This window comes from Alternaria postmessia, assembly GCF_024291825.1.
Source record: "Alternaria postmessia strain BMP 2775 chromosome Unknown scaffold_1, whole genome shotgun sequence".
NCBI lineage: Eukaryota > Fungi > Ascomycota > Dothideomycetes > Pleosporales > Pleosporaceae > Alternaria > Alternaria postmessia.
The window spans coordinates 258,429-283,475 of NW_026260074.1; the positions used below are offsets into that span (position 1 = coordinate 258,429).

The 25,047-nt window shown below is 50.8% G+C and overlaps 11 protein-coding genes across 11 annotated transcripts; 4 read left to right on the forward strand and 7 right to left on the reverse strand.

Annotated features, from left to right (window-relative positions):
- Positions 1-366: 366 nt before the first annotated feature.
- On the forward strand, positions 367-1,894 carry J4E82_000094 (uncharacterized protein; the record flags this gene model as incomplete). Its single annotated transcript, XM_051726417.1, has 2 exons — positions 367-1,241; positions 1,291-1,894. 2 exons carry the CDS (start codon positions 367-369, stop codon positions 1,892-1,894), a joined length of 1,479 nt encoding a protein of 492 aa, XP_051593599.1.
- A 327-nt stretch (positions 1,895-2,221) lies between these two features.
- On the reverse strand, positions 2,222-3,110 carry J4E82_000095 (uncharacterized protein; the record flags this gene model as incomplete). Its single annotated transcript, XM_051726418.1, has 2 exons — positions 2,222-2,975; positions 3,037-3,110. The coding sequence occupies 2 exons, from the start codon at positions 3,108-3,110 to the stop codon at positions 2,222-2,224; spliced, it is 828 nt and encodes a 275-aa protein (XP_051593600.1).
- A 1,181-nt stretch (positions 3,111-4,291) lies between these two features.
- Positions 4,292-4,786, reverse strand: J4E82_000096 (uncharacterized protein; the record flags this gene model as incomplete). The annotated part of the gene is made up of 2 exons (XM_051726419.1): positions 4,292-4,718; positions 4,779-4,786. 2 exons carry the CDS (start codon positions 4,784-4,786, stop codon positions 4,292-4,294), a joined length of 435 nt encoding a protein of 144 aa, XP_051593601.1.
- A 1,004-nt stretch (positions 4,787-5,790) lies between these two features.
- On the reverse strand, positions 5,791-7,686 carry J4E82_000097 (uncharacterized protein; the record flags this gene model as incomplete). The annotated part of the gene is made up of 2 exons (XM_051726420.1): positions 5,791-5,870; positions 5,916-7,686. 2 exons carry the CDS (start codon positions 7,684-7,686, stop codon positions 5,791-5,793), a joined length of 1,851 nt encoding a protein of 616 aa, XP_051593602.1.
- Positions 7,687-8,300: 614 nt separating this feature from the next.
- On the reverse strand, positions 8,301-10,988 carry J4E82_000098 (uncharacterized protein; the record flags this gene model as incomplete). The annotated part of the gene is made up of 5 exons (XM_051726421.1): positions 8,301-8,665; positions 8,724-9,042; positions 9,100-9,362; positions 9,438-10,797; positions 10,851-10,988. The coding sequence occupies 5 exons, from the start codon at positions 10,986-10,988 to the stop codon at positions 8,301-8,303; spliced, it is 2,445 nt and encodes an 814-aa protein (XP_051593603.1).
- A 457-nt stretch (positions 10,989-11,445) lies between these two features.
- J4E82_000099 (uncharacterized protein) lies at positions 11,446-12,312 on the reverse strand (the record flags this gene model as incomplete). Its single annotated transcript, XM_051726422.1, has 1 exon — positions 11,446-12,312. The coding sequence occupies one exon, from the start codon at positions 12,310-12,312 to the stop codon at positions 11,446-11,448; it is 867 nt and encodes a 288-aa protein (XP_051593604.1).
- A 770-nt stretch (positions 12,313-13,082) lies between these two features.
- On the forward strand, positions 13,083-14,033 carry J4E82_000100 (uncharacterized protein; the record flags this gene model as incomplete). The annotated part of the gene is made up of 1 exon (XM_051726423.1): positions 13,083-14,033. One exon carries the CDS (start codon positions 13,083-13,085, stop codon positions 14,031-14,033), a length of 951 nt encoding a protein of 316 aa, XP_051593605.1.
- Positions 14,034-14,417: 384 nt separating this feature from the next.
- On the reverse strand, positions 14,418-15,794 carry J4E82_000101 (uncharacterized protein; the record flags this gene model as incomplete). Its single annotated transcript, XM_051726424.1, has 1 exon — positions 14,418-15,794. One exon carries the CDS (start codon positions 15,792-15,794, stop codon positions 14,418-14,420), a length of 1,377 nt encoding a protein of 458 aa, XP_051593606.1.
- A 267-nt stretch (positions 15,795-16,061) lies between these two features.
- Positions 16,062-16,921, reverse strand: J4E82_000102 (uncharacterized protein; the record flags this gene model as incomplete). The annotated part of the gene is made up of 2 exons (XM_051726425.1): positions 16,062-16,842; positions 16,896-16,921. The coding sequence occupies 2 exons, from the start codon at positions 16,919-16,921 to the stop codon at positions 16,062-16,064; spliced, it is 807 nt and encodes a 268-aa protein (XP_051593607.1).
- Positions 16,922-17,368: 447 nt separating this feature from the next.
- Positions 17,369-21,093, forward strand: J4E82_000103 (uncharacterized protein; the record flags this gene model as incomplete). Its single annotated transcript, XM_051726426.1, has 4 exons — positions 17,369-17,415; positions 17,466-17,626; positions 17,687-20,345; positions 20,397-21,093. The coding sequence occupies 4 exons, from the start codon at positions 17,369-17,371 to the stop codon at positions 21,091-21,093; spliced, it is 3,564 nt and encodes a 1,187-aa protein (XP_051593608.1).
- Positions 21,094-23,795: 2,702 nt separating this feature from the next.
- On the forward strand, positions 23,796-24,832 carry J4E82_000104 (uncharacterized protein; the record flags this gene model as incomplete). Its single annotated transcript, XM_051726427.1, has 2 exons — positions 23,796-24,381; positions 24,435-24,832. 2 exons carry the CDS (start codon positions 23,796-23,798, stop codon positions 24,830-24,832), a joined length of 984 nt encoding a protein of 327 aa, XP_051593609.1.
- Between the last annotated feature and the right edge of the window lie 215 nt (positions 24,833-25,047).

A 25,047-nucleotide genomic window follows, 5' to 3' on the forward strand; every position in this document is an offset into this window, starting at 1 on the left:
GGAGTAGTGCGCGGGAGTGGCAATGTCTGAAAACTTCCGGAGAGTACCACGGTAATGGCATGTCTACTACATATAATGACTGGCTGAGTATGATGCTACGAGTCATGGTAACGTTAAGGATCGTGAGCACCTGACCTCGGGACGTTACACCGCGTCACCGGCTAGATAAGGATCACCGTTTCTTAGGCTTCACCGACACTTGGATACGACAAGACGTCAGAAGGCTCAGACATCCACCGGTTAAGACATCCTTCCAAGTGCTTGTGTCAGAGCCGAAACCCGTTCATATGTACTGACATACCTATGTATTAGTATAAGTGTCGGGCATCCTCAGTTAGACGAGCATCATCAAACTACCTACCCATCATGGATCCGTTGGCCAACAACACGAACCCACAATGGTGGAAAGATTCTGGAATGCGGAGACTCAACTTCCTGCTTCTCGCATGCTACATTGGTGCCATGGCCAATGGCTACATCAGTTCTCTCATCTCCAATCTCATCGCCAACCCCAGATACTTTCAAGATATACAAGGACTTTCCCATCCCAAGTTACTCGGATTAGTAACTGCTGCTCAGTCTATGGGTTGCATCGCCGCTTTCTTCCCAGCGCCATGGCTATCCGACAAGTACGGCCGTCGCGTCGGAATTATCTTTGGCAACATTGGTATGATAGCTGGCTTTACGGGACAGATATTCTGTACAAGGTTCGATCAATTCCTTGGCATGCGTATACTCGTTGGATTCTCCAGCATCTCCAACACGATCTCATCCTCGGCTCTACTTGTCGAACTTGCGCATCCACGCCAAAGAGCTGTTGCTGGTGCGCTCTTCAACACCTGTTATTTCATCGGCTCGATCACTGCCGCTTGGGTATCTTACGGAGCTTTGAGAATACGGGGCTCATGGTCGTGGAAGTTACCCGTTGCTATCCAGCTGTTCTGGTCACTGGCACAGCTGAGTTTGATAATATTCTGTCCAGAGTCACCCAGGTGGCTTGTACGACATGGAAAGCAGGAGAAGGCCAGATCTATCATGATAAGATATCATGCCAACGGTCACGACGGAGATGAGCTGGTATCATCTGAGTTTGCGAGGATGTGTGCATCGACTGCGGCTGAGGCCCATAATAATACAACTGGATGGTTGGCGTTACTTTCGACCCCAGGCAACCGCAAACGCCTTGTTCTGTCTGTTGTCATAGCCGTGGCCACACAGTGGGTTGGAAACGGAATCATCAGGTGTGTACAAATGCATGTACAAAAGGATAACCTACTCATAATTTCACAGCTTCTACCTGGCACCGGTACTACGAACAGTCGGAATCACCAACTCTCTCCACCAACAAGGCATCAATGGTGGGCTTCAGATATACGTCTGGTTCTTAGCTTGCGGTGCCGCACTCCTATGCGAGAAGGCTGGTCGACGCCGCCTTTTTCTGACATCCACTGGCCTGATGCTAGTCTTCATGGTGCTGATAACGATCTGTTCGGCTTTATACTCAGCCACAGGCTCCACTTCTGCTGGCTATGCAGTGATCGTATTCCTCTTTCTTTTCTTCGGCGGTTACGTTATTGGTCTGACGCCCATACCGATCCTCTACGTCAATGAAATCTGGCCAAGTCATCTCCGAACAAAAGGCACCAGTGTCTTTTGGGTATCCCAAGCGGTATCAATTACCTTCAATCAGTTTGTAAATCCGGTTGCCATTGATAAGATTGCTTGGAAGTACTACTTGGTCTATATTGGTGTTCTGGTCGTCGTTATTAACTTCATCTTCTTCTATGTGCCAGAGACGAAGGGTCTTTCTTTGGAGCAAATTAGCAGTATATTTGATCCAGTGCAGGAAGTCGCTATTGAGCTACCGGATGTTAGTCGAGAGGCAAGGGCATGAGGAGTACTTTGCGTAGGCGTTTGTCTTCTTAGTTCAGAAAAGTTTCACGCATCAAGTATGAACGGAGAATTCTTCCAGTCCGCAAAAGTAAAGAGGAAGTCTGAAATACGTGGTGATAGGAATATAGCAACTAAACAAAGATTTGACGACCAGTAATGTAAGAGCTCTTTCTGAACTATATTAAGACGATTGATACAACATCTTACAGCTGATCTCCCCATGGAACCACTTTTGTCTCCTGATTATGTCTCTTTTCTAGAATCACTAGTGACTTTTCTACTAGCCCTCCTCTCATTTATAACTGTCTGATTTGCCGTCTTCCGCTCTTTAGCTGCGTTTCATAGGTATACTCTTAGGCGTGATTCTCTCATAGTAGAGAGTAGTAGCATTGAAGTCCCCTTGCATAGGATTTTCCGTAATTGCATTCGGATGAGCATCAGTCGGCGGCAGATCGGTAATGGCCGCATCATTGCAGAAGAATTGCGCTCTTTCGGCTCGGAATGGAAGCGCCGGGCCAGTGACGCCGGCTGTGTAGTGACCTGCATTGAAACTGGCACCGCTATGATAGGTGGCAGATACGAGCTTATATTGTACTGGATAAGGGTTCTGGATTGTTGCTGGGATGTCCATGTGCGCTGTCAAGTCAATGGTGTCAGGTATTGATATGGGGTTAGTATTCTTGACCACGTTCACAACCATTATGGGATCGCCAGTTTTTTTGTCCACCTTGACGTTGCCGTATTTATCCTTTCTTTCCTCTGAAACTTGTTGAACAAGATTGATTTGAACACGAAGGTACTCAGGTGCAGCTATAATCGTTCTCCTGATCGACTGAGTCGAGTACTTCTTGCAGGAACAACTGGAGGATGCTGAGATGGCTGTGGGATCACTAAAGTACCGGGAAAGGGCATTTTCGACTGTGTCGTCCATGATATTAGCATCTGGAATGATTCTAATTCCCAGCATCTCATTCACGTTGTCGGATCGAGTGGCATCACAACCATCGCAAGTGTGGACTTCACGAGTCCTGACGTGGAAAAGTGAATCATATTCAGCTTGACGCGCTGCTCCATGAATAGTACTGTTCAAAGTCAATATGTGATAACCCAAGAGATTGGAACTTGGAACGAAGATCCACTCACTGAGGATCGTAACTATTCTGGATGCCGTCAAATATCCTCAGTAAAAATTCGTCTGAATCTTGCTGAGCTGTCATGTAGGATAGTCTTGCTACACGAGTTATGCTTTCCTGCTCTGCCTGTGTAGCTAAGAGCTCGACTGTGTCATTGAGTCCTGGTGGATTCACACAGTACCAACGTTCAGCTAACGTATGTAACAGAAATATAGCCTTGTGTTGGTGCGGGAAAGGATTGGGTGCGAAGGTTGGTTGACCACCTATATCAATATCACTCCAATAGTCTATCATCAATCTCTTCAATAGACACGGAGTGCATCCTCTATATTCAAGGTCTTCTTCATCGTCCTTATTTCTCCCCTTCTTCTTTTTAGACTTGCTGATCTCATCTTCAAGCAATTGTAGCGTTAAGGGGTCAGAGGGGAGCACGCGGTTTGGGTCATTCGCGTGGCAAGGCCAGTGATTTCCTCTGTTATGTTTCTTGATCCAATTAACAAATCTAGGGAGATGAAGTAGAGGTTGTAGGGCTCCATGGCGGTAACAGTTGTTTCCCATATTAACAAGGCCTCTAGGGCGTTTGCTTTGGCGCTCGATCTTCCATTTCTTGCTTATGGCGTTGGCAACTCTTCGACGTCGCGCTTGATCCGGGCCTTGTCGAGGCGCCATTGCATAAGTGTACCTAGGTATCGTAATGATATTTTAGTCGTATGTGATGAAGCAGATAGATCGAATAGTTAACTTGTATAAGAGACCGAGAGTAGACGATATTCTCTTAAAATACGTTCGCCGTGGCATCATGCCATGAGGTTTTCGTTTCATTGTTCTTGCCAGTCTTCTATGCATTTGTTTAAGATGTGCAGAGAACAGCAGGTCAAAGAGAGAGACAAGAAGCGGCCTATGCATTGTTCTTACACGTAGACAATGCAAACTCAAAGCGAAGAGAACGAGATGCCTGCCCATTGTTCCCTTCGGCGAAGACACACATAGTTTTAGAACGCGTCCTGGAAGCTCAAGCAATTTGAGTTTCTTCATTTCGATTGTATCTCAGTCAGTCATACAGGTATCAATTCTAGGCAAACTTTTGCGCAGAACGTGAGATAAATGCTCTCAGCAACAAAGAGACTAGCCCTGGTTTTCCCATCAAAGAACAGCAAGATTGCGACTGATTGGTCGCTTTTGGTACTTAAGACCGCAATTAGGAGATATTCAGGTCGTTCGAATAGCTATGCTCCTGGATGTCAGGTGCAAGTACCCTCATGTTTCTAAACCTTCTTGCCCTTGCCTTTTCCCTCACTTCGGTTCTCACCATCATCCTCATTATCCTTGCTTGTCTCCTTCGCATCTCCATCGCTAGTACCGTTGCCCAGCATATTTACCGGTCTTTCCTTTTTTTCTTGGTTACTTAGACCTTGTTCCCGTCCTTGACGGTCAAGATTTTGCGCTTCCATGGTATCTTCAAAAGGAGCCTTCAGTGCAACATCGCTGGCGGTAGAGCTGGGCGTACTATCGTGACTTACTGTGACAAGATTATCTTCTAGATTATCGGAAGTGGTGAATTTCTTGTGACTGGTAGGGGGTTCGGATTCGGAAGACTCGCCTGTTTCGAAATCCGTTTCCACGTCTCTGTGTGGCGCGTCGGTAGGGTCTTCTTTCCAGTATGCGCCGGTGCTGATGTTCTTTGGAGGCATGCTAGAAGAACGCTTCGAATATAGTGGTGATATATGTTGCTTGCAGAGAGCACATTATAACATGACCATGATTGCTACGCATCGTAAGAAGAGATCACATGCAGATAACTCTCATCAGGCCAACTTTAAGCGTAGCAAGCGTCTTTCAAGCATATTACCGTTCATAGTTACGCTTGACATGTCGCCCTGATTGCTGTCGCATAACTGTACTACCAGGTACTTTCTCCAAATCCGTTTTAGCCCAGTGGTGCTGCAGATAGTCTGCCAGTAGTTCCCAGCCCATATAACACATTTGTCGCGCATCAACAAGAGATGAACACTTTAGAAATTACTGAGACCGAAAATATCCAGTTCTTTACTTTTCTAACACGTATAGTCGCCAGAGTATCAATGATCCCAGCCCTGAAAATGATATGGTTTCGGCCGAAGGGCCTGCGTATGCAATTGAATGTGCTGGCATTGACTGAAAAACTCAGGATCTAAGAAGTGTGGTATAGCTCGGCAATCAGAGTGCTCTTGCGTTTCGCTCTCTACAGTCTATGGTTTACGTTGTTGAGGCTCAACGAATCCTTGAGAATGTAAATGAGATCCTTACTAAATTTGACACATACGCTAAACGCTGAATACGTTGATGTTCCCTCGCGGTCTTTGGATAGCTCTGGAGACCGATCCAAGGTGGTAGCCATGATGCGCTATTGGTGACGTTGCGAGGATGGGGAGACGTGTGATTGCGGCACATCGGAACGTACTCCTCTTCTGTTTGCACAGGAGCAAACGTCCACAAAAGAATATCATGCGTTGATGGTTGAAGTAACAGAAATATTAAACTGAATTGCTTCAAAGAGGTCGCGACGTGTTCACATTAAGCAATGCGCAGGCGGGTAAACCTTGGAAGACGCATCGCCGCCCGTCGACCTACTAATAGGTGGTCACTCCACGTCATCGGTCAGCCTTCTGTCCAATCGACTCATTCTATTCTGGTAGAGCCAAACAAATATTGAAACTCCTCCTATAGAGCATCGCCTTACGGTAGCAAGAAACTGATCGGACTTCATAAACCCTGTATGACAGTATCACCAAGGTCCGCCCATACTCTGTGGATGTCCTCCACCACCGCTTCCACCGTGTCCAAATCCATGACGCGATGGTATAACTGCAGCTTGACCGCCTCCAAAGCAATGATTGCCATACTGTTGACCTCGAGCCTGCCCCTGACCACCAGCATACATACCTTGTGTTGGCATCTGGGAAGGCACCTGCTGAGCATACGATATACCCTGGACAGGACTAGGCAAAAGACCCTGTGGTAGTCCGGCCCCACAACCATGTTGTGGTATCTGCTGTTGCTGGGTTCCAGTATATGTCGAATGCGATCCCCTAGTCTGCTGCGTGCTCTGCCCAAACCCATACGTACGATTCGGCTCCAGCATCGCCGTTCCTGCATTGGTGTTGGTCGTCGCAGCGACACCTCGATTTTTGGGTGGATTTAGCGCAAAGCCCCAAGTTCCCTCTCTCAACTTTCCCTTGACGAATCCGACTTTCTTCGCCATACCCTTGGGCATATTGCTTTCGTCACAACCCCCAATCGCCCATTCACATGCCTTGACAACAGCATCCCACATTCCCTTCTCTGTGTCACTGAGTACTGGGTTGCCTTTCTCCTGCCTTACGCGTTCTAGGACGGCCATCATGAGTCCTTGTATGCGATTTGTGACTCTCTCGAGATCTTGAGAGGATTGTGGAATGAGGACGTGAAAAGTGGCAGGACTAGTAGGCCGAATCCTGACCTTAGCAAAAGCAATTTTGACAGGCGCTGCGGTGTAGTAGTCTTGTGTAGATGCGCATGCAGGACCAACCGAAAGTCGTGCAAATGCTGGTACCCCAGCACCAGAGGCTAGAAGAGCGAAAGGGCTATCAGCTAACTGAACAGCATGATGAATCGTTTCATCTTTGCCAGCTGCTCTGCATTTGCTCTTCTCGTAGCTTTCTTTGCTAACGCACATTTTGGCCCAGTGTCTCGCCTTGTTCGCATCGAGATGCTTCTGCACCATCTTGACTACATCACTACCGTATCGGCCTTCACTCGCACTTCGTAGCCTAAAAGCGAACGTGATAAGTTCATCTTGCGCTTTGTGAAGATGGGAGCGGGCCAACGAGTTAGGCAAAAAAGTGTTGATGTAGTAACCGTAGTAGTAAATATAGGTGCCCAGATATTCGAAGTTAAGTAGTTGGCTAGGTGCATCGAGGAAGACAACTGGTATGTCTAATTTCTTCGCGTATTGCTCTAAGCGCTCCAGATCTGGCAGTGTATTCGCGCGCCCAGCAGCGGAAGGCGCGATACATTCCGTGAGATTGAGAGATCCTGTAATGGTGATGGCAGATAAAGCAGATCGTAAAGAGGATGTCGTGATGTTGATCCACTGGAGCAAGAAGTGTAGCACAGCACCGTGATGCCAAACAATCTTCTTCAACCCACTCATTTTCAACACGCGCTCAACTGCCGTATTAACTCTCTTCACTGTCTTAACAAGCGCCTCTTCCTGTCCGGATAAAATGCTGTTATCCCATCCCCTCGCTACCACTATCTTGCTAAACACCACCACTGTACCTTCGAGATGTCTCTTGCCGTCAGCCCCAGTCAGATACTCCACCAATTGGCAAATTCGACCAAAGCCGTTCCGAGACCGGCTTTCTTCGGCAATGATCAGCATACTACCATCACCGTCATTGGCGCCTTTGTGCTTGCGCACCCCCAGGTCGCACAATTTAGCAATGACCGAAGTAAGTTGCAGAAGACCATCGGCATCGGAATTGGATTCCCAAATGTGGAGAACTTTCGGGTCACAGACCTTTTCCAGGGTAGACTTGGACGCATTGGCAAAAGAGGACTTGTACTGATCTGGCATCGACTGCACTGACTTCTTGAAGGTGTCGAGGTCGCTGGACCAGGGGCCGTTGAAGGACGCCATCTTCTCGCGGTGACGGTGCTTGCGCCGATGTTGAGATTGCGAACAAGAGCTACAATGACGAGGAGAGGTAGCAGGGCCGTTGGAAGACTGGGTAGGACGCAAATCGTTGTGCGGACGAATTGGAGAGTAACGATTGATGAAGTGGTTGATATAGTTCATTGAAGGTCTGGTACTACCGTATTTGTCGTCCTGTAGGTTCTAATAGGTGACGAATCGTGGTTTGCTTCTACCGTGTGGACGTAGTGTTGGCGATCGTCGGTGTGAAGCGGTCGAACTCTGTGTGAAGTGCAATATGCGAACTAGACATGTGAGTGCAAGGACTTACAATTGCAATCGTTCATTGTATGGGAAAACAAACATAGCAGCGGGTTCTATGAAGCATGCGTCGCCAGTATTGCTGACGGTGAAGCAGCATAGAGCATATCGTGTGTAGCCAACGTTTGAGGGGGAAAAACGACGTGAATGATGAACGTGGAGATGCGATGTTGCCGATCGCAGTTGTATCTAATCTTGCCAGTGCCTCGTTGAACGTAAGCAACCCTAAAAACCTCGCCAATGTATCCTACCAGACCGTAACGCCATTCAATAATTCCATAAGAGTATCCGGAGTGGGTTTACTTGCCAACGCCACCACCATGCTCCAAGATGGTCTGCTTGTCGAGCTTCTCTACTTTCCTACTCAGTAGTGCGCGTAGCTCAGGGCTGATGACTCTCGCCTCCTGCTCCTCTTCGCCGACCTGTTTTCCTTTGTCTGTGCCCGAGGCCACCGCCTGGTCTTTCGATTTCGATGCATTTGCCACCGTATTGGGTCCCGGACCGGCCACGACTGCAGCAGCCAACTTGCGTTGTCGCGCTTGTGGTGCAGAAGGGAAGTTACCCTTCTTGTCGATCGTCTCTACCGTTCGTTGAAATCTTTTGAAAAGTGACTCTGCGCGAACGAGCGTTGATTCGAGATCCATAGTACCAGATAGTTCGTTGACTACATTGGTGTTAGCATCATTCACAGCCAATATAGATCGTTTGATTTCGTAGCTTACCATACTTGAGCACCTCGTCAAAGTGCTGTAGATGTGCCATGATGACATCTCGGTGCTTTTCCAGAATAGCTAGTGCAATGAAGATGTGGAAATTGCTGCTCTGGTAATCGGTCCAGAGCGATTCCCACAACCGCAGTACATCTGCCCATTCAAACTCGCGCTTGTACCATACAAGCAACATGCGGAAGAAGAAAAAGAAGTTTGTTGACTCGGCAGACTGAAGATGAAGATACAACTTGGGGTCCATGAGCTGTACGAGGTGATCGAGAGTCATGAGCTGCTTGCGCATGCCCGACTGGTCTCGTAGAAAGTTGCGCTCCTGTATGCATGTTAACTGCTATGTCTAGACTGAAATTTCGTCCATCTTGGAACATACCATACGCTCCATGAATCCAACAAAGCCCCAGAATGCGACGGCGTCATCCTGCATGACTGCGTAGATGGGCGCAAGCAGGTCGCTCATACCCTGAACGTAGCCAAGGTCCTTATTGTACTCGTTGTATGTCAGTAACATATCCTTCATCTGCTCCAGATGAACATTGGTGCCCACGTCCGCGAAAGGCGAGTCGGGATCGGGATGAGGAATGTCCTCGCCGGCGAAGATTGGGATATTGCGGTCTGTGCGATGTACATCTTTCTCTACACAACGGACCCCATAGAATGGGACAAGTCAGCCAACTTCCAGGCAAGCGTGTAACGCGCAAGGGGACATACCTATCCTGTTCTTCTGTTCTCTCCACCACTCTTCTTGCTCTTCGTTCTGGTTTCCTTCAACCATGCGCTCCCACCAAGCACCCTTGAGTCGAATGTATTCATCTCGCCGACTGTTGACGTTCGCGCGTCGCTCTTCATCTGAGCTATCCCATTCGTATACTCCGAGAAGGAACAGCCATGCCTCCTTTCTTACGCCGTCATCAGGATCTAGGCCTCCGTGGAAGATTCGGTCTTTGACCTCGTCTGGCGTCAGTTGGAGCCGTCCCTTGGGATCGAAGAAGCCTTTCCACTCGGTCAAAGTGACTGGTTGTCTTCTGTCGGCCATGGTCATCTTGTCCATATCAAGAATCTCAAAGTCACCAACATCACTTTCTTCCATGGCCAGAACATCTTTCGCTGTCCAGATTCGCTGGTTTCGCTCACGCTCGCTTTGTTCCGCAATGCCCATAGCCCATCTTGCGAGATATAGCCGTGCGCTGTCAAACTCCTCTTGCAACGTCTGTACCTCGGGGTTCTGTATCAGGCGCCTAACCTGAGGAGGGATCTTGGGGTTGTCTGCCACGGCCTGGGCAGTCCTCCGCGTGAACGTTGTGACTTGGCTGAGCTTTTCGAGGAAGTTCCATCTAGCTTCCTTGAGTGCCTTTGTGACCGGATCCATTCCACCGTCTCGTTTGCCAGTCTGCTGTGAAGACGACGCGTCTGTCTTGCCTTCGGTGCTCTTCCTTGGTGCGACGTCTTTGCCAAAGGATTTCTTGTCGTCTTCTGAAGGGTCGATAAGGTATATGCTCGGATCGGCTCCAGAACGTTCAACTGTGACGTATCTCTTCAGCCATCTCAGTACCTCGTCGCCGCCCCAGAACATGCCTCCGCCATCGCCAAACGGATCGAAGCTTTCCTTGGCCAACTTCTTCCGCTGCATGATGGTAGACTGACACTCGCTATCGTGGAAGAAGAGCGCAGGAAAGCTGTCACCAGCCCGAGTGTTGATGACGACGCTTCCAAACCACCACCCGATGCTCGGTGGCCGTATGAGGACGGAGTATATCTCGCTGACAGGCAGCGCGAATGCATAGCCGGGAGTTCCGGCGTGAGTGGATGGTGTGGGAGGCGGAGGCACAAGGTATGACTGCCTTGGTGGTGACGACGAGTCGGACAGGTCAACTTTTACGTATGTATCGTATGCATCGCCGAGGTTTGACTCTGGTATCCAAGCGAGGAGCAGCGATGACGCGTTCACGCTTCGAGCGGACGAGGATGAGGTTGGACGCGCATCACCGGCGGTTCGGTTGGACTTCTGCTGCACTAGAGCGACAAAGCCTGGGATGTTGTCCTTTGAGGAAGGCGAGGGATGTACGTATACCTGCACATGTTAGGTTGACTGCATGGTGTCGCGTCAAAGTAGGTTATACATACTTTGCTCTTTGTGTATAACAGCTTCACACCCTTCCCACTGCTAGTATGTCGGATCGTGTTGTATTCGCCCTCTTCATCGTCACTCAAGTCGTAGAAGCTGGCCGACGGCGATGGCGGTCCAGGGGCCGAGGAAGTCATGCGGGGCTAGGCGGCGTCCTACAGACGCGGTGTTGAGGTTTAATGATGAGGTCAAAGCAAGACAGTCAGATATCATATGCAGAGAATATTCACGAGCAATATAGGTATAGGGCAGAAAACATGCGCGTAGGTGTTTGGCGCTTCAGATGTTGTAGGTGCGAGTGCCCAGGTGATTGATGCTCGATGATGACGCGCTGTGGCGGTGCAACACGCCACGCGGGGAACGCGTCGCCCCTCTATCGAATCAAGTAATGTGCTCTAGCTGCGACATGTGGGTAAAGCAACTCTGGACATACATGGGATTTCGAGGCAACTGTGAGTGGGTTGTATTTATATTAAGGGCTCATCTGTTATGTGACGGGCGCCATGCTGTCAAGTCTACAAAACCGATGCTGCCTACCCAGTAACGACCAAGACACAACTCCGTTGCGCCGTGCTGAATGCAATAAGAACATGATCAACGCATGCGCGGTCCGCTCGGCAGGCCCATACGTCCACCTTGTGGCCCGCGTTGCGGTGGAGGTGCGCCACCGCCGTATCCTCCATTCTGTGGCGCGTAAGGGTCGTCGTTCCCGCTCCATGGAGAATTCGAAGACATGCCGCCAAAGGAGCCCTGCTGTCTCCCACCAGCACTGCCAGTGCTTCCATAGCTGTTGCTTCGATCGTCAGGATAGGATGGGCGTCCACCCTGTGCCGACTGTGAGTTGGCGGACTCTGAAGACAGGCCACGTGGGGCAGGACTTTGTGATCGTCCCCATAACCTGGCCTTGAGCCTTTCCTGTGCCGATGTACCTGATCCTGCCCCTGCACTTGGTGGTGGTGAGGCTTCTGTCTGTGGACGCCCTCCCAACGAGCTTTGATAGCTCCCTGCTCTCTGACTGGGTAGTGGCCTCCCTTGTATTTGAGGCTCTGGTGTCAACGAATTGCCCATGGGCCGACTTTGTAGTGGGCGCGCTGCTCCACCCCGTCCTCCTGCTCCTCGTCGAAGTGACTGAGGCTCTTGCGGTGGTTGTTGCGGCGCAGGGTTGTCCCATAGATCGCTCAGTCCTCCTCCTCTGCCCGCTGGCTGTGCCTGTGCCTGCTGTCTAGAAGACGCGAACTGAGAAGATGCAAACTGGGCGGGCGCAGGCTGCGGCGCCTTTGGGTCCGGTGGAAGCCATTGTGGAAACGGTCTTCCTTTCTCCGTGTAATACGCGCGAAGAACTCTGGAAAGATGCGAGTCGTCTTCTGTATCGCCGTCTGCTTCGTCGGATAGGATCTGCCGTCGGAGGTTGTTGTAGCGCGATGTTGTATTTGTGAGGAGATTATTAAGATAGGACGACATAGTTATGTCGTTGTCCCAAATCGTATGTTTTGGCGACCGGTGTGAGTGTTCAAGGCCTTTATGCAGGCGTATGGGTGTTGGTGATTAGTGGTGGTGCGAGGCAGTCGGGTCGCGGTCGGGTCGCTGTTTCCAATTTACTCGGCGTTTGGGAGCGAGGACCCTGGAGTTACCAACCACCCAAACCCACGAACGTTTCTTCACCACACCCGATACGCTCCTCTACTATACGTGATGCTTTGTCTTCATGTTAACATGCGCAATATTTGTCAAAACTACAGACGCGTCTACCAACGGGCTCTCACTCGTGCACTAGACATTTGCAGGCCGAGTTTCGACAGGGGAAATTATGCACGCTGACCGACCGCTTCATGTAAAGCAATGTACCCGAGCGTCGTCCTGCATCTTGAAACATCGTGAAACTATACTTCTACTCAATTATGAAATACGGGTTGAAGTAAGACTTTCTCATCATTTGTGTGTAGCTTCTGGGCTGCCATACAAGCAATAACAACACCCTGGGCCGAAACTAATATAGCTTACTCACCTCCACTAACCTTGAACACGGCGGGGCAGTATTCGAAAAATCTCATGGCAGATCTCCACTGCATACGCACGTATGTGCATATCGCCACAAGCTAGCACCTGGAAACGGCATCCTGAAGGGCTGAAGGGCGTACTTCAACTTCTAAATTATATGTCTCCTGAATGATATCGCCGCTTCCGACATATAGAAAACCCCAATTCCCTCCCAAAAAAGATCTCGAATAAGGATGTCACCAGAAGAACAAAGACAGGCCCGAGAGCAGAAAGAGGAAGCTCGAGAGCGCGAGATTATCAACGCCATCACCAACGTGCAAGATGAAGCTACCCAGATCGACATCATTATGAAAAATCGAAGATGCTTTGCACCAGCCTTGGACGGAGATGGTAAATCCTATCCAATCGTGCAAGACTACATGAGCAGCAATACAAAGGCAGAATACGTCGCAAAGAAACTCCTTACACCCATCAACGACGCTATTCTACAGAACAGGAAAGACCTGAACTTCGGGAATCTCTGGATCTCAATAATCCACTCAGCAAAACGGCTCCCTTTCCGAGACACTGTCGGTCTCAACAAACTCGTCGTTCTTATGAAGGCTATAAAATCCAGCTTTCCACCTCCAACAGCCAAAGACCCAGATATATACACATGTCTACGCGGCTTTGGCTGGGATGCCCGCGAGACCATGAACGACTCCCCCGGCTGTGGCTCCGGATACCTTCTTCCCGAAGTACATGCCTACGCCAACATGCTCTATTTCTACGCTCTCCTGACGGTTGAGAAAGTTAGTAACTTCTGGATCTACTGTATCTGGGAGATGCGTAGTGCACTCGAGACCCCACATGAGGATGATGTGCCGAATGGAGCTCATCACCCAGGTACAGCGATACAGAAATACAACGCTACGATCCCTTCTGCCGCAGTGTGGATCTTCGCCGCGGGGAGGCAGGTTTATGAAAGGGAATACGATCTCACCCCCAAAAGAGCAACGCAGGGCAATCCTGGTAGCGGTGGACCGCTGTGGCACGGAAAACCAGAGTTTAGTAAGAAACGATGGGCGCTTTGGAAGAAGAGGTTCGGAGAACTTGCTGAATTGGAAGGTTTAACGGAGGAAGTGAAAGGCATTGCGAAAGAGGCTTATGAGGCTATGAACAGGATTGATAGTGGGTCGAAGTAGTTACGAAGCGAAATTTACGCTTACTTTACATTTCGGTATGGGACTACCAAATCCAGCAGCAAAGTATGATCAGGTTTCAGCATCCCATAAACTGCAAAGTTACAATAACTACCTGCTTGCATTTCACCCTTTCGGCCCTTTCTTATTTGAGCCCGATCGACCGGTATGCTGGTTAGCGAACGGACGGTCCCGTAGCCCGCGTTGTGGCAGGTATCGGAGTACTGTCCGCGAGCAAGATATGGCTTGTCGGCTATTGGGCGCTTACAATCATCCAAGCGCGACTCTCCCATCAGCATGAAGATGGTATGTAGGAGAAGGATCATTGATCGTGATATAGGGCAACGTTTTGTTTACCTTGGGAGAGCAATCGCCAGGGTTAGTCAGCTAGATGAATTTTTCGCCTCTCAAGCCACTGCAGTGTCCTTGCTCGTCCATCTCTTCATCAATCTTTACAAAATCTACAGCCTCTTCTGCATCGAGGATTGGTTCAGACATGTACACCACCTGCCTCACAGCCATGTCCTTGAAGGCCACATCGACTATTTCCAAGCTCGTGGCACGCATATCGAAATCGATATTTTGACCGCCAGATTGTAGCACCTCCATCTTAGGTTCAATATCCTGAGGTTCTTGCTCATCTTCTTCATCATCGCTATCAGGGCAAACCCACTCGTTTCCACGGTCAAAGGTGTAGCACTCAAGCCGGGGCCCATAGAGAAGCATGCCGTGACCGTTCCGGACCTTGCCGCCTCGGCATAGCGCGTCCGCTAGAATGTCACTGCGATGGACTGTGTTTTCCCTTGAGACGCGTGGGACTTGATCGAAGTTGTCAACCATAATGATGAGGTAGGTGTGTGGGTGCTGTTTGTACGTCACCATGCCAGTGTTCCCATCTCTGACTTCTAATTTACACATGACCACGAAAGCGGCGATGTCCTGAGGCGGGATATAGTCCCATTGCAGGTTCGCCATGTATGCAAATCCATGGTTGTACTCTGCTACCTTGGCAACTTGTTCTGCCCTTTTGGCCCTTTCAAGATCTCTTTTTGTCGGCGCTCGCCGTCGATTGGCCTTGTTGGTGCTGCTGGCCTTCTTCTTGCCCATATCCTTCCAGATGTCTGACTCGTCGTCGGCAGCCAGGAAAAAGTTCATCCCTGTTTTTGACATAGGTCCGGGTGAAGTCGGCACCACAGTGTAGCCTTGCGAAGCCGGGTGATAGTGCGTGAGCAGGGCAAAACCAAAGGCCTTGGCGTACTGTATGCGAGTGGCGTTTGTGGCTGTTGATTGGGGGCCATAGAGACTGAGGTAGGCCGTGCGTAGGGCTTGGAGGCCAGGTATATTGTCGACAGAAGTTTGTCTGAAATCAGGTACCTCAAAACTTACCAAAGTCCGCCAGAACTCTGATGAATACTCAGTCCCTTCTTGTTGTTGGGTGTTGGTGGCATGTTCATCCGGGACTTCGAAAACGCCATGCAACTGATCATCATGCGGTTCAAGATGGTCTGCTGTACTAGCAGGTGTCATCGGCCCTTCGTAGCCTGTACAATAGGCATCACACGGCACAGCATCGGGCATGACCGCATTGTAGCCAGTCGGCTGATGTTCTTGATAGTTGTAATGCTGAGCTGATTCTTGGTACATGTGGTTTCGAGCGGATGGAGCGAACCTGTCCTCAAGATTGGGATCTATGGGAACGTACTGCTGATCGAAGCCTGAAGGCATGTCGGAGTTCATGTTGTCTCGGACGTGGTTGTGATCCATTTTGGCAGTCCAAGTAAGCCGTGAAGGGCAAGTAAGTAGAAACGGTGAGAAACAGAGTAGATATAGTCGACGATTGCAGTAGTTGGCTAGCGTGAGTTAGACAGAGGTAAAGGTAGCCTTGTGGCTACGAGTGAAATACGTGCATCACTCGCACCATCCTGGTACCCGTCCAGTCGAGTGACTATTGCTTGCGACCAGCGTGCTATTGCATCTGATGCTGCTTTAACTGTGAGGCTGGCGAAACAGTGATGGTGTCCTTGACGCGCCTCATGTCGACTCCCCACCGACAGGTTGGCTCTCAGTCGCCGTAGTTTCCACACCATCCATCCCATCTGCGGCGCTTTCAGGAGCGCCATCTGCTGCCCTCTTGGCCTGCTGCTTTGCCTTCTGCTTGAGCTTCTTCTCTCGATTCCTCCGTGTGTTCTTCTCGCGCTTGGCTTCCTCCTTCTCCCGTGCAAGACGTGCTGCTTCGCTTTCCTTCTCCTTTGCTTCCTGTAACTTCTTTCTAATGGCTATGCGGGACTTCTTGCCCTTTCTTATGCGCTTGTTTGCCTTGTCTTGGACAAGGACCAGCATGGGAGGATGGCCAACCAGCACCTCTCTACTCATGCCAGCCGGTGATATCTTGCGTACCTTCCACGGCAAGGCGCAACCAGGCCATGGCTGCTGCGACAGCTCCAGGACGCTCCTTCCCTCTATGGCCGCCGCTCTGAACTCTTCCTCGGCCTCGCTTGTGGGTTCGTCGGCGAAATAATAGCTCCGTGGTTTCTTCAAAACCAGTCCTGGCTCTCCGCTATCGGCGTCTGGAGATGAAATTCGGATCTTATGCGACTGTGGAGCGGCATTTGCGGGCGCAGCGAAGAGACGCAACTCTGTCTCATCCTGGTCGCTTTGCGCGATATCGTTGGTATCATCGACATGATCGTCGGTGGTGGCGATGGTGTAGGTGAATTCGTTTTGTATTCTGGACCGCAGGAGCTGTTCGAGGTCTGGATCCGGCGAGGAGCGCGGCGATGATGTGGGAGAGTGCAGCTCGTCGCGGCGAACCCTAACCCTAAAGGTCAGTATGCGGACAACAGGGACACTAGCGAGTCGACCCACCGCTTCGCATCCGGCACTTCAAACATGGCGTCGTCGTGGAATTGTCGAAGAAGTTGTTGTCTCGAAGATTTGTTGCGCTGGGCATCGGCTGCAGGGCGGGAGATCGGCAATTGTCCAGCATGTGGCTAGGAGGTCGGCTAGCGAATGAAGCGATGCCCACGTCATGCTTTGATAAACGCAGGCTCATCTCGATCGCATAGTCCTCACATTCCCATGCCCAGGGCGCCACGGGCCAAAAAGGAACGCGTTACTTGCCTGTGGTCCGCGGCGCCAGGATATGGGGCGTCTAGCACCGATGCAGTTAACCAAGGCACTCAAAAGGGAAGACAGCGGCAGCCACGAGGAGCGTGACATGCCCCCGTCGCCGCCGCCAGTCAAAGACACCCCACCGTTGTGCCTCTGCCCTGGCATAGATTCTTTGCAGTGCCTCTCTGGAAGGACATGTTGAGCCTGCCTGCAACTATACGATAACAATGGGCTACTCGTGGCCCGAAGCAGCACGTGAGCGCGATCTCCACAGGTTTGGCTCGAGCGATACACACTCCTCGACTGCAGCTAAGGATCCACTAGATATTATCGTCCATGGCTCGATGCACAGAGCCTGGTTGATGCGGCCGACGGTTCTGGCAAAGGCCTGACCTACTCGGGCTACCAGCCTCAGACGTCGCGCGACCGCTCCCTGACTGCCTTTGCGCAGTTGGCGACACTGCGTCTAGACACTCGCCGTTGCAGTAAGTGTCTATGTGCGAACTGTATGTGAGATATACACTAACTTCGAACACCATGTTCAGTGGTCTCGCTGATCGACTCGCACCACCAATACATTCTTGCCGAGGCTACACGCACTCTCTCGCTGTTCAAGCCTGTTGCCGAAGAGCCCGAAGACGAGGTGTGGCTGGGCAACGCAATCTTGACCAAGACCGACGCTGTCTGCTACCACACCTTCACCTCGACGTATACTGCAAAAGAGGAAGATGGGAGCACGCTCACGGGCGAATGCATGGTCATACCTGACTGCAGATTGGACCCTAGGTTTGCCGACAAGGACTATGTCAAGGGCGAGCCGGGCGTGAGGTTCTATGCTGGCGTACCCATCGTCACCAAGGCCGGTCATCGCATTGGCGTCTATGCCGTGTCTGACGAGAAGCCCCGGGAGGGCATCAGTGCTGGCGAATTGCGCTTCATGCAGGATGTTTCCGCTGCCGTCATGGAACACCTCGAGCTGGCCAAAGACAGTGTGGACCGCAACAAGGGTGAGCGCATGGTACGCGGCTTGACGCAGTTCATCGAGTGCTCCTCTGTCCAAGATATCCGCGAGGATGGGAACCGCCCTACCACCATGGAGAAACAGACTGAGAACGCGCGCTTGGTAGCCCTTGACGAAGGAGAGGAGCAAGAAGGCTCCAACACGTCTCTTCCTGTTAGACAGGCCCAGCGCAAGCGCGATGCTGAATCTGACGCAGCCCGCATCTTCCATAGAGCCGCGCGCATAATTCGTCAGAGCACTGAGGCCGACGGCGTCGTCTTCTTCGACACTTCGGCCGCTGGGATAAGAACCCATCTCTACGACTACAACCGCAGCTCCGCTAGTAGCGACGAGAGTGCGACACACAACACCGACACTGGCGACTCGACTGCTTCAAGGAGGCCTAAGAAACAAACTGCCATCACTGCCGATGGAGCGCCCGAAGCAAGTGGAGGTGATAGCAAGGCTTGTCCTGTTGTAGGGTTATCGTTGCGTGAAGGAAATGCGGCCCTAGTACACACAGACTTCAGCTTCAACGAAGCTGCCATGGAACGCTATATCCATCGGTACCCGTACGGAAAATTTTTCAACTACAACGAGGATGGTATCGGCGTCAATTCTTCCGACGAGAAGTCAGAACGCTCCGAGACTGAGCAGTCGGACCGCACAATGGACGGATCTACCGCTAACACTAAGAAGCCGCGCAAAAAGCGAGAAAGATTCATCCCGACCGAATTCCTCAAAGTCTTGCCCAAGGTGAGAAGCCTAATATTCCTGCCACTTTGGTGCCCAGCCACGGAACGATGGATTGCTGGTGGCTTCATCTGGACGACCCAAGCTGGACGACTGATGAGCCCAGACAACGAGCTGCCATATCTGCAAGCGTTCGGCAATTCGGTGACCAGTGAAGTAGCTCGACTAAATGCGCAGAAGGCAGACCGTGCCAAGACTACCTTCATTGCTTCCATATCGCATGAGCTGCGTTCGCCACTTCATGGAATTCTCGGCTCTGTAGAGTTTCTACGCGAAACAGTGGCATCGGCATATCAGGAGTCTCTGGTTTCTTCCATCGAGACATGTGGCAAAACGTTGCTTGACACAATCGACCACGTGCTTGATTACGCAAAGATCAACAAGCTGCAAAAGGTCACTGGCCAGAACAAGCGAAGCCTGGGGCGAAACAAGAGACAGCCTGCTGACAATTCGATCCTTGGCGTTACCTCTGACTTCGATCTAGCGCAATTGGTCGAGGAGGTCTGCGACACTGTGTGCGCCGGTCATACATTCAGGAAGACTCATCACGTCCGAGGATCCGCCATCTATGATCAGGCTGAGAGCAAAGCTGCGAATGGCTCAATGCAAGGCGAAAATGGCAACAACGATGTGGAAGGTAGAGATACCCATGGGTCCGTTGCCGTCTCTTTGATTGTAGCCCCCTACGTTAGCTGGATTGTGCGATCACAACCCGGCGCCCTTCGACGTATCGTTATGAACTTGCTGGGCAACGCGCTGAAGTATACGGATTCTGGTTATATCGCGATCAAGATGCTACAACACAAAAGCTCCGCCAACTTCATAGACTTGTCTCTTAGTGTTGAAGACTCCGGCAGAGGAATGTCACAGGAATACCAGCGAACGAAATTGTTTTCCCCATTCAGCCAAGAGGATCCCTTCAGCTCTGGTACCGGATTGGGTCTTTCAATCGTCAAGCAAATCATAGAATCCTTGAAGGGCGAGATTGAGGTGAGGAGTACCCACAACGTCGGCACTGTCATCAAGATTGGCATACGTCTGCCAATTGGATCCAAGGAGAACGCACAGCAAGATCTTGCCCTCGTTAGAGCACCTCAGGAGTTAAAGAGCACGTCTGTCTCCATTGTGTGCGACATGACTGACACACAAGGTGGCGAACGGGGACTCAAGACCAAAGAGTCCATGGAAAACGCTTGCAAGAACTTTGACATGAAGATTGTTGCATCGAAGCGCTCGAGCACTGACATATCGGTCAACAATATCGACTTCCTGCTCATTGACTCCCCCTCTCTCTATCAGTTAATGCAGAACTCGAACTCTAGTCGTGCTAACAAGTCACCATTGGGAGTGGTTTGCGTCTGCACAGATACGTCGGAGAAGGCCGCCGTGGAGACCCAGCTCGCGAGGCAGGTCGAGGCACTTGGCTGGCTTATAGAAATAGTTACGCAGCCGTAAGTTTCTTGCAGTAACCTTTTGCGCCGCTTTACTAACAGTTTCGATAGATGTGGACCTCGAAAGCTTGCCCGATCACTTCTATCTTGTCAGAAGCGTGCCTCACAACACAACAATGAGCCATCTATTAGTCGATCAATGAGCTCCTCCCTAGTGCAGCCTGAATTCCAGTCCCTCGCCCCGCCTCGCGTTCTATCTCAGCGGAGTCTCAGCGACATGTTTCCACAAGATATCACGACGCGACAAGCCAGCAATGTAATTGGAGGCCCGTCCCCACCGCCACCGCGCCCTTTCCCAACCACCACGACTCCTTTGAGTCCTACCCCAAGCGATGGTGGTGAATACTTCAATCCACGAGTCCTCCTTGTAGACGATAACGCCATCAACTTGAAGCTGCTCGTCGTTTTCGCCAAGCGACAAAATCTGCGTTACGTCGAAGCGACCAACGGCTTCGAAGCATTCGAGACGTTCAAATCAGAAGCCACATCCTCTTCCCCACCAGCTCGTCCTTTTGACTTCATATTGATGGATTTGAGTATGCCCGTTATGGACGGGCTGACGAGTACACGCCACATTCGTCAATTTGAGAGCAAAAACGGATTACCAAGGTCGAATATCGTGGCACTCACTGGGCTTGCAAGTGCGCAGGACCAAAAGGATGCACAGGAGGCGGGTGTGGACATGTATCTCGTTAAGCCGGTCAAGTTCGCGGACATTAAACGTGTTTTTGGTGGGAAGTGGATGTAGTCAGGCATGGTTTGATTGGCGTTACTTGCGTTTTGACAGCTTTCTTTGGTACAAGGCATGGTATCTGTGCATTGCGAGGGTGTTTTGGATGGACTTTTGCATGGTTGTTTAGGAAAGCCAGGTAGACCTTCGTCCCAGGCGGGGCAGTCGTTATGAGATCTCTATGAAACGCTCCCTATATCACTCGTTCCTTACGTTTGCTGTCCGCTCAGTTTCAATCCCGCTCTTTGCCATCTTATCTTCCTCCTTACGGACGTTTCTTCCAACGAAGTCACGCGACCCACGGGCGCCGAACGGGACATTGATTTCAGCTCGTAAGTCATTTGATCCTGCAGGAGCATCCTAGCACACCACCGGCAATGGGCGGTAGTCACGATGCTTCCAAGCCGGCTCATCGGTAAGTTGGCCATAGTCATACCATTTGCTTACTACTGAATCCCAAGTTTATGTACGGAGGTGCATCATAAAGCACTAGTGCCGTGTTGTGCCTGCAGTTCGACAGTCCCCCTCATAGTTGATCCAGTATCGTTACCTTTTGCACGACGCTGCGTCTGATTGCTCGTAATATCTATTGATGGTCCTGGATGTGTTGTGGTATGATTGAAGGCCGCACCTACACAGTTGACACGAAGTCACGCGACTTCGCGTAGCGAGAACCTCTAGGGCTTTGGAGGATGTTGAGATGCGATCTAAACATTTTGTTGGAATTTCCTCGTCTGACTGTGCAATCTTACATGCTTGTCGACATCCACGAAAGAGTGCTGCGATAGCTTGCATTGTCAGCACTAATGCCGTCACAGAGATGCTGCTGCTTTTGCTGCGTCCCTCATCTCATCGCTCTTTCTTGCGATAACAGACACATGCCACCCCATCGGTATCGTAGGCGCGTCGCAATGCATCACGATTATGCTGTCCGACAATATCATCCAACTCCGTCACGACACCTGTTCGCTCGTTCCGAATTCTGATTGAGCAATTCGGCAGTGTGATACAAAAGGGCTCGGGGAGGGATGCACAGCCAAGCACAGGATGTGGCATTCGTCTCAGTGATGGAAGATTGCGCGTGGATGCCGGTCTCGCCTTGTGTGCGACGAGGGCGGATTCTTGAGTGGCGTTCAAACACCGCGTTCTGTGTCCGCGACCTCGTGGCAATAGTGCTGGCAACATTCCCACTGCTGCCATTAGCGCGAACGAATGGATATGCGGTACGTCGGTTGCGCCATCTCGGTCAACGGCTCTAAGCTTTTCGTTCCATCCACGATATCCAGCACCGGTCCAGAGAGCTTCAGTCGCATCCGCAGTAGAGTTCGCGAGGTTGGTGGGTCATGAAATTGCAAGGGTTCAACTCGGCGAGAAAGGTTTCGCTAAAGGGACCGCCCTCTTGGACTATGCTTATAGGGATTTCCACTTTCGGGTCTCCGACATACATGTCCGCAACACTATCAGCGCTATTGCGTCGTCAAACATGAAGCCGATGATTGCGTTCACGATCATTGGCTAGGGCATTCAAATCACATCTGTAACAGTTGACAAGATACGAAAAGGACCCTGCACTAGAGCTTCGGAGAAGTACCGAAGACCCTCTTCCATAAGAAGCCCAGTAGAGCGCACACCAACAGATTTCGCCATCTGCCTCGCCCGGTGGCCGCGATCTTCCGCATACCTCTTTTGAGGTCTTGCAGTAGGGTTTGCTGCCATGTTAGTATTTGGTTGCATACTTGCGTGGGGAAGGCGAAGCGAGCATGCGCGACACATACTAGCTTTGCAGATGCCTGGTTTCGAGTCGCTAAGGTTAGCCCACGATAAACCATTTCCATACTCTAACCCTCGCCCGGTAAGGCTCAAGCCTTGCCATGCGCCTCAAACGTACGGCGTCCATGGTCCAAACTGCGGGGCCGTGTTGATCCTCGTTTATCGGCACTGCAGCTCCTCCACGCTCGCTAGTCTGAAGCCGTCTTGAAACAATAAACAGCATCCCCACATCTTTCTTTAGAAAACTTTCGTTTCGACGTAAAGGGGTATCACTTTCCAAACCAACGGTCTGTTTGTTAATGCGATACCACTAAGAACGCATCGGAAAATTCGCCATTGAAAAGCATTATCGACTTGATTCGGGAAAATACAGTGCCGGTATCCTTGCACGACTGTCATCGTTCTAAGGCTAATTCACCACGCGAATGCCACACTGCATTAACTAGTGGGAATGTAAATGGCTGAGCTCGAGTATATGCAGCGTATCGCGTGAGCTAGATTGCTTGAAGCTACACTCCAAGTTCGAAGGTCATTGGCAAGTTCACTACTACCTGTCATGCTTCAAGTACGATCTATTCTACCGGTCACGTCGTGGCGTTTATCCGTCCTTCCCAAACAGTAGCGGTGGGTCTTTCTCACCATCGCCTTAGCGGCCTGTCACGTCTATTCCAGCGCTCTCTCCAACGCTTACCCATGGGAATCAGGGTTCGAGAGGCATCTGCTCACGCCGTGCTAAGCGTAAGCATGAGTCGTGGCTACTATTCTTACCAGTCTTCAGAAACATGTAGCAATGTATAAAGACAGAAGTTCATCGCTCTCTTACTACTATCATCTCAGGTCGACACAGTCATTCGCTCTTTCGCTTCTTAGCACATCTTGCCTGCCCTATCTTCTCATAATCCTATCAGTCCTCCATTCGATAGGTTTACTATCTTCTCTTCACATACATAATGTATATTCGTAACGTTCTCATCTCTGGTCTTGCGGCTGCCAGCACAGTCCAGGCCTACTCCAATTACACCATCCGAGAAGAGGAGTGGATCGTAGCACCGCCAGCACCGGTACAGGAGAAGCGCACCATAGGAAGGATCCTTGGTCTGTTTGGCGGCCTCTTCGGTGGTAACAAGGAGCCTGCGCAGGAATGTCCTGCCATCTGGACTCAAATCTCTTCCACCCTCACTCAGCAATTCCTCGGAGACGGGCAGTGCACAGATGCTGCCCGTGCTGCTATCCGATCTTCTTTCCACGACTGCTTTAACGGAGCTTGTGATGGGTCTCTCATCCTCGCACAAGAGTGCTCGAACACTGAGAACCGTGGCCTAGAACGCCTTTGCGGCAACCTCGCCAATGTTGCCTCCCAAACTAAAGTCGGTGTTGCCGATCTCATCCAGTTTGCTGCCGCACACGCAGTCAAAACATGCCCTGGTGGACCTACCATTCCCGTCAAAGTTGGTCGCAAGGACTCCAGCGAGGCAAACGCGCTCGGCGTTCTACCCAGCGGCTTCGCTAAAGGAGGAGACTTAGTCAAGCTCTTCGGTAAGCCTTCATCTTCCAGCTTGTCATATCCACGTAGCTAACACCGTTTCTAGCATCAAAAGGCTTCTCCCCTTATGACCTTGCTGCCCTCATCGGTGCTCACACTGCTGCCAAACAACGTGTCACAGACCCTTCCAAAGCCGGTGCCGCGCTCGACTCTACTGTCGGTACCTGGGATAACAAATACTACTCCGAGACCAAACGTGGCTCGGCTCCTTTCACACTCGAGTCTGACAAGAACATTGCACAGAACCCTCTCACCGCCATCCCCTTCTCCACCTTTGCCGCCAGCAAGGGCATGTGGGATTCGGCCTTCGTAGGTGCAATGGTCAAGATGAGCATGCTCGGTGTTGAGGACACGAACTTGATCGACTGCACCAGTGCACTACCTGGCGGCAGCAAGAAGAGGGATGTCAAGAGCAGCAACCTCTTCGACCGCCTCAAATGGTAGAGTGGACGTCATGCATGGTTTGGGCATTTTCGGGCGTTACGATATCTCTTTATCCATCATCTCCTTCTGGAACTTCACGACTCTCATTGATAGCACATGCTAGTCATGTTTTCTTGTTTATATCATATCTTATCTTAAGCGAAGGGAAAGGTGTCTGGTAGTACGCTCCATGACTTTTATGTTAGTAATAATGGAAAAACTCTACACGAATTTAT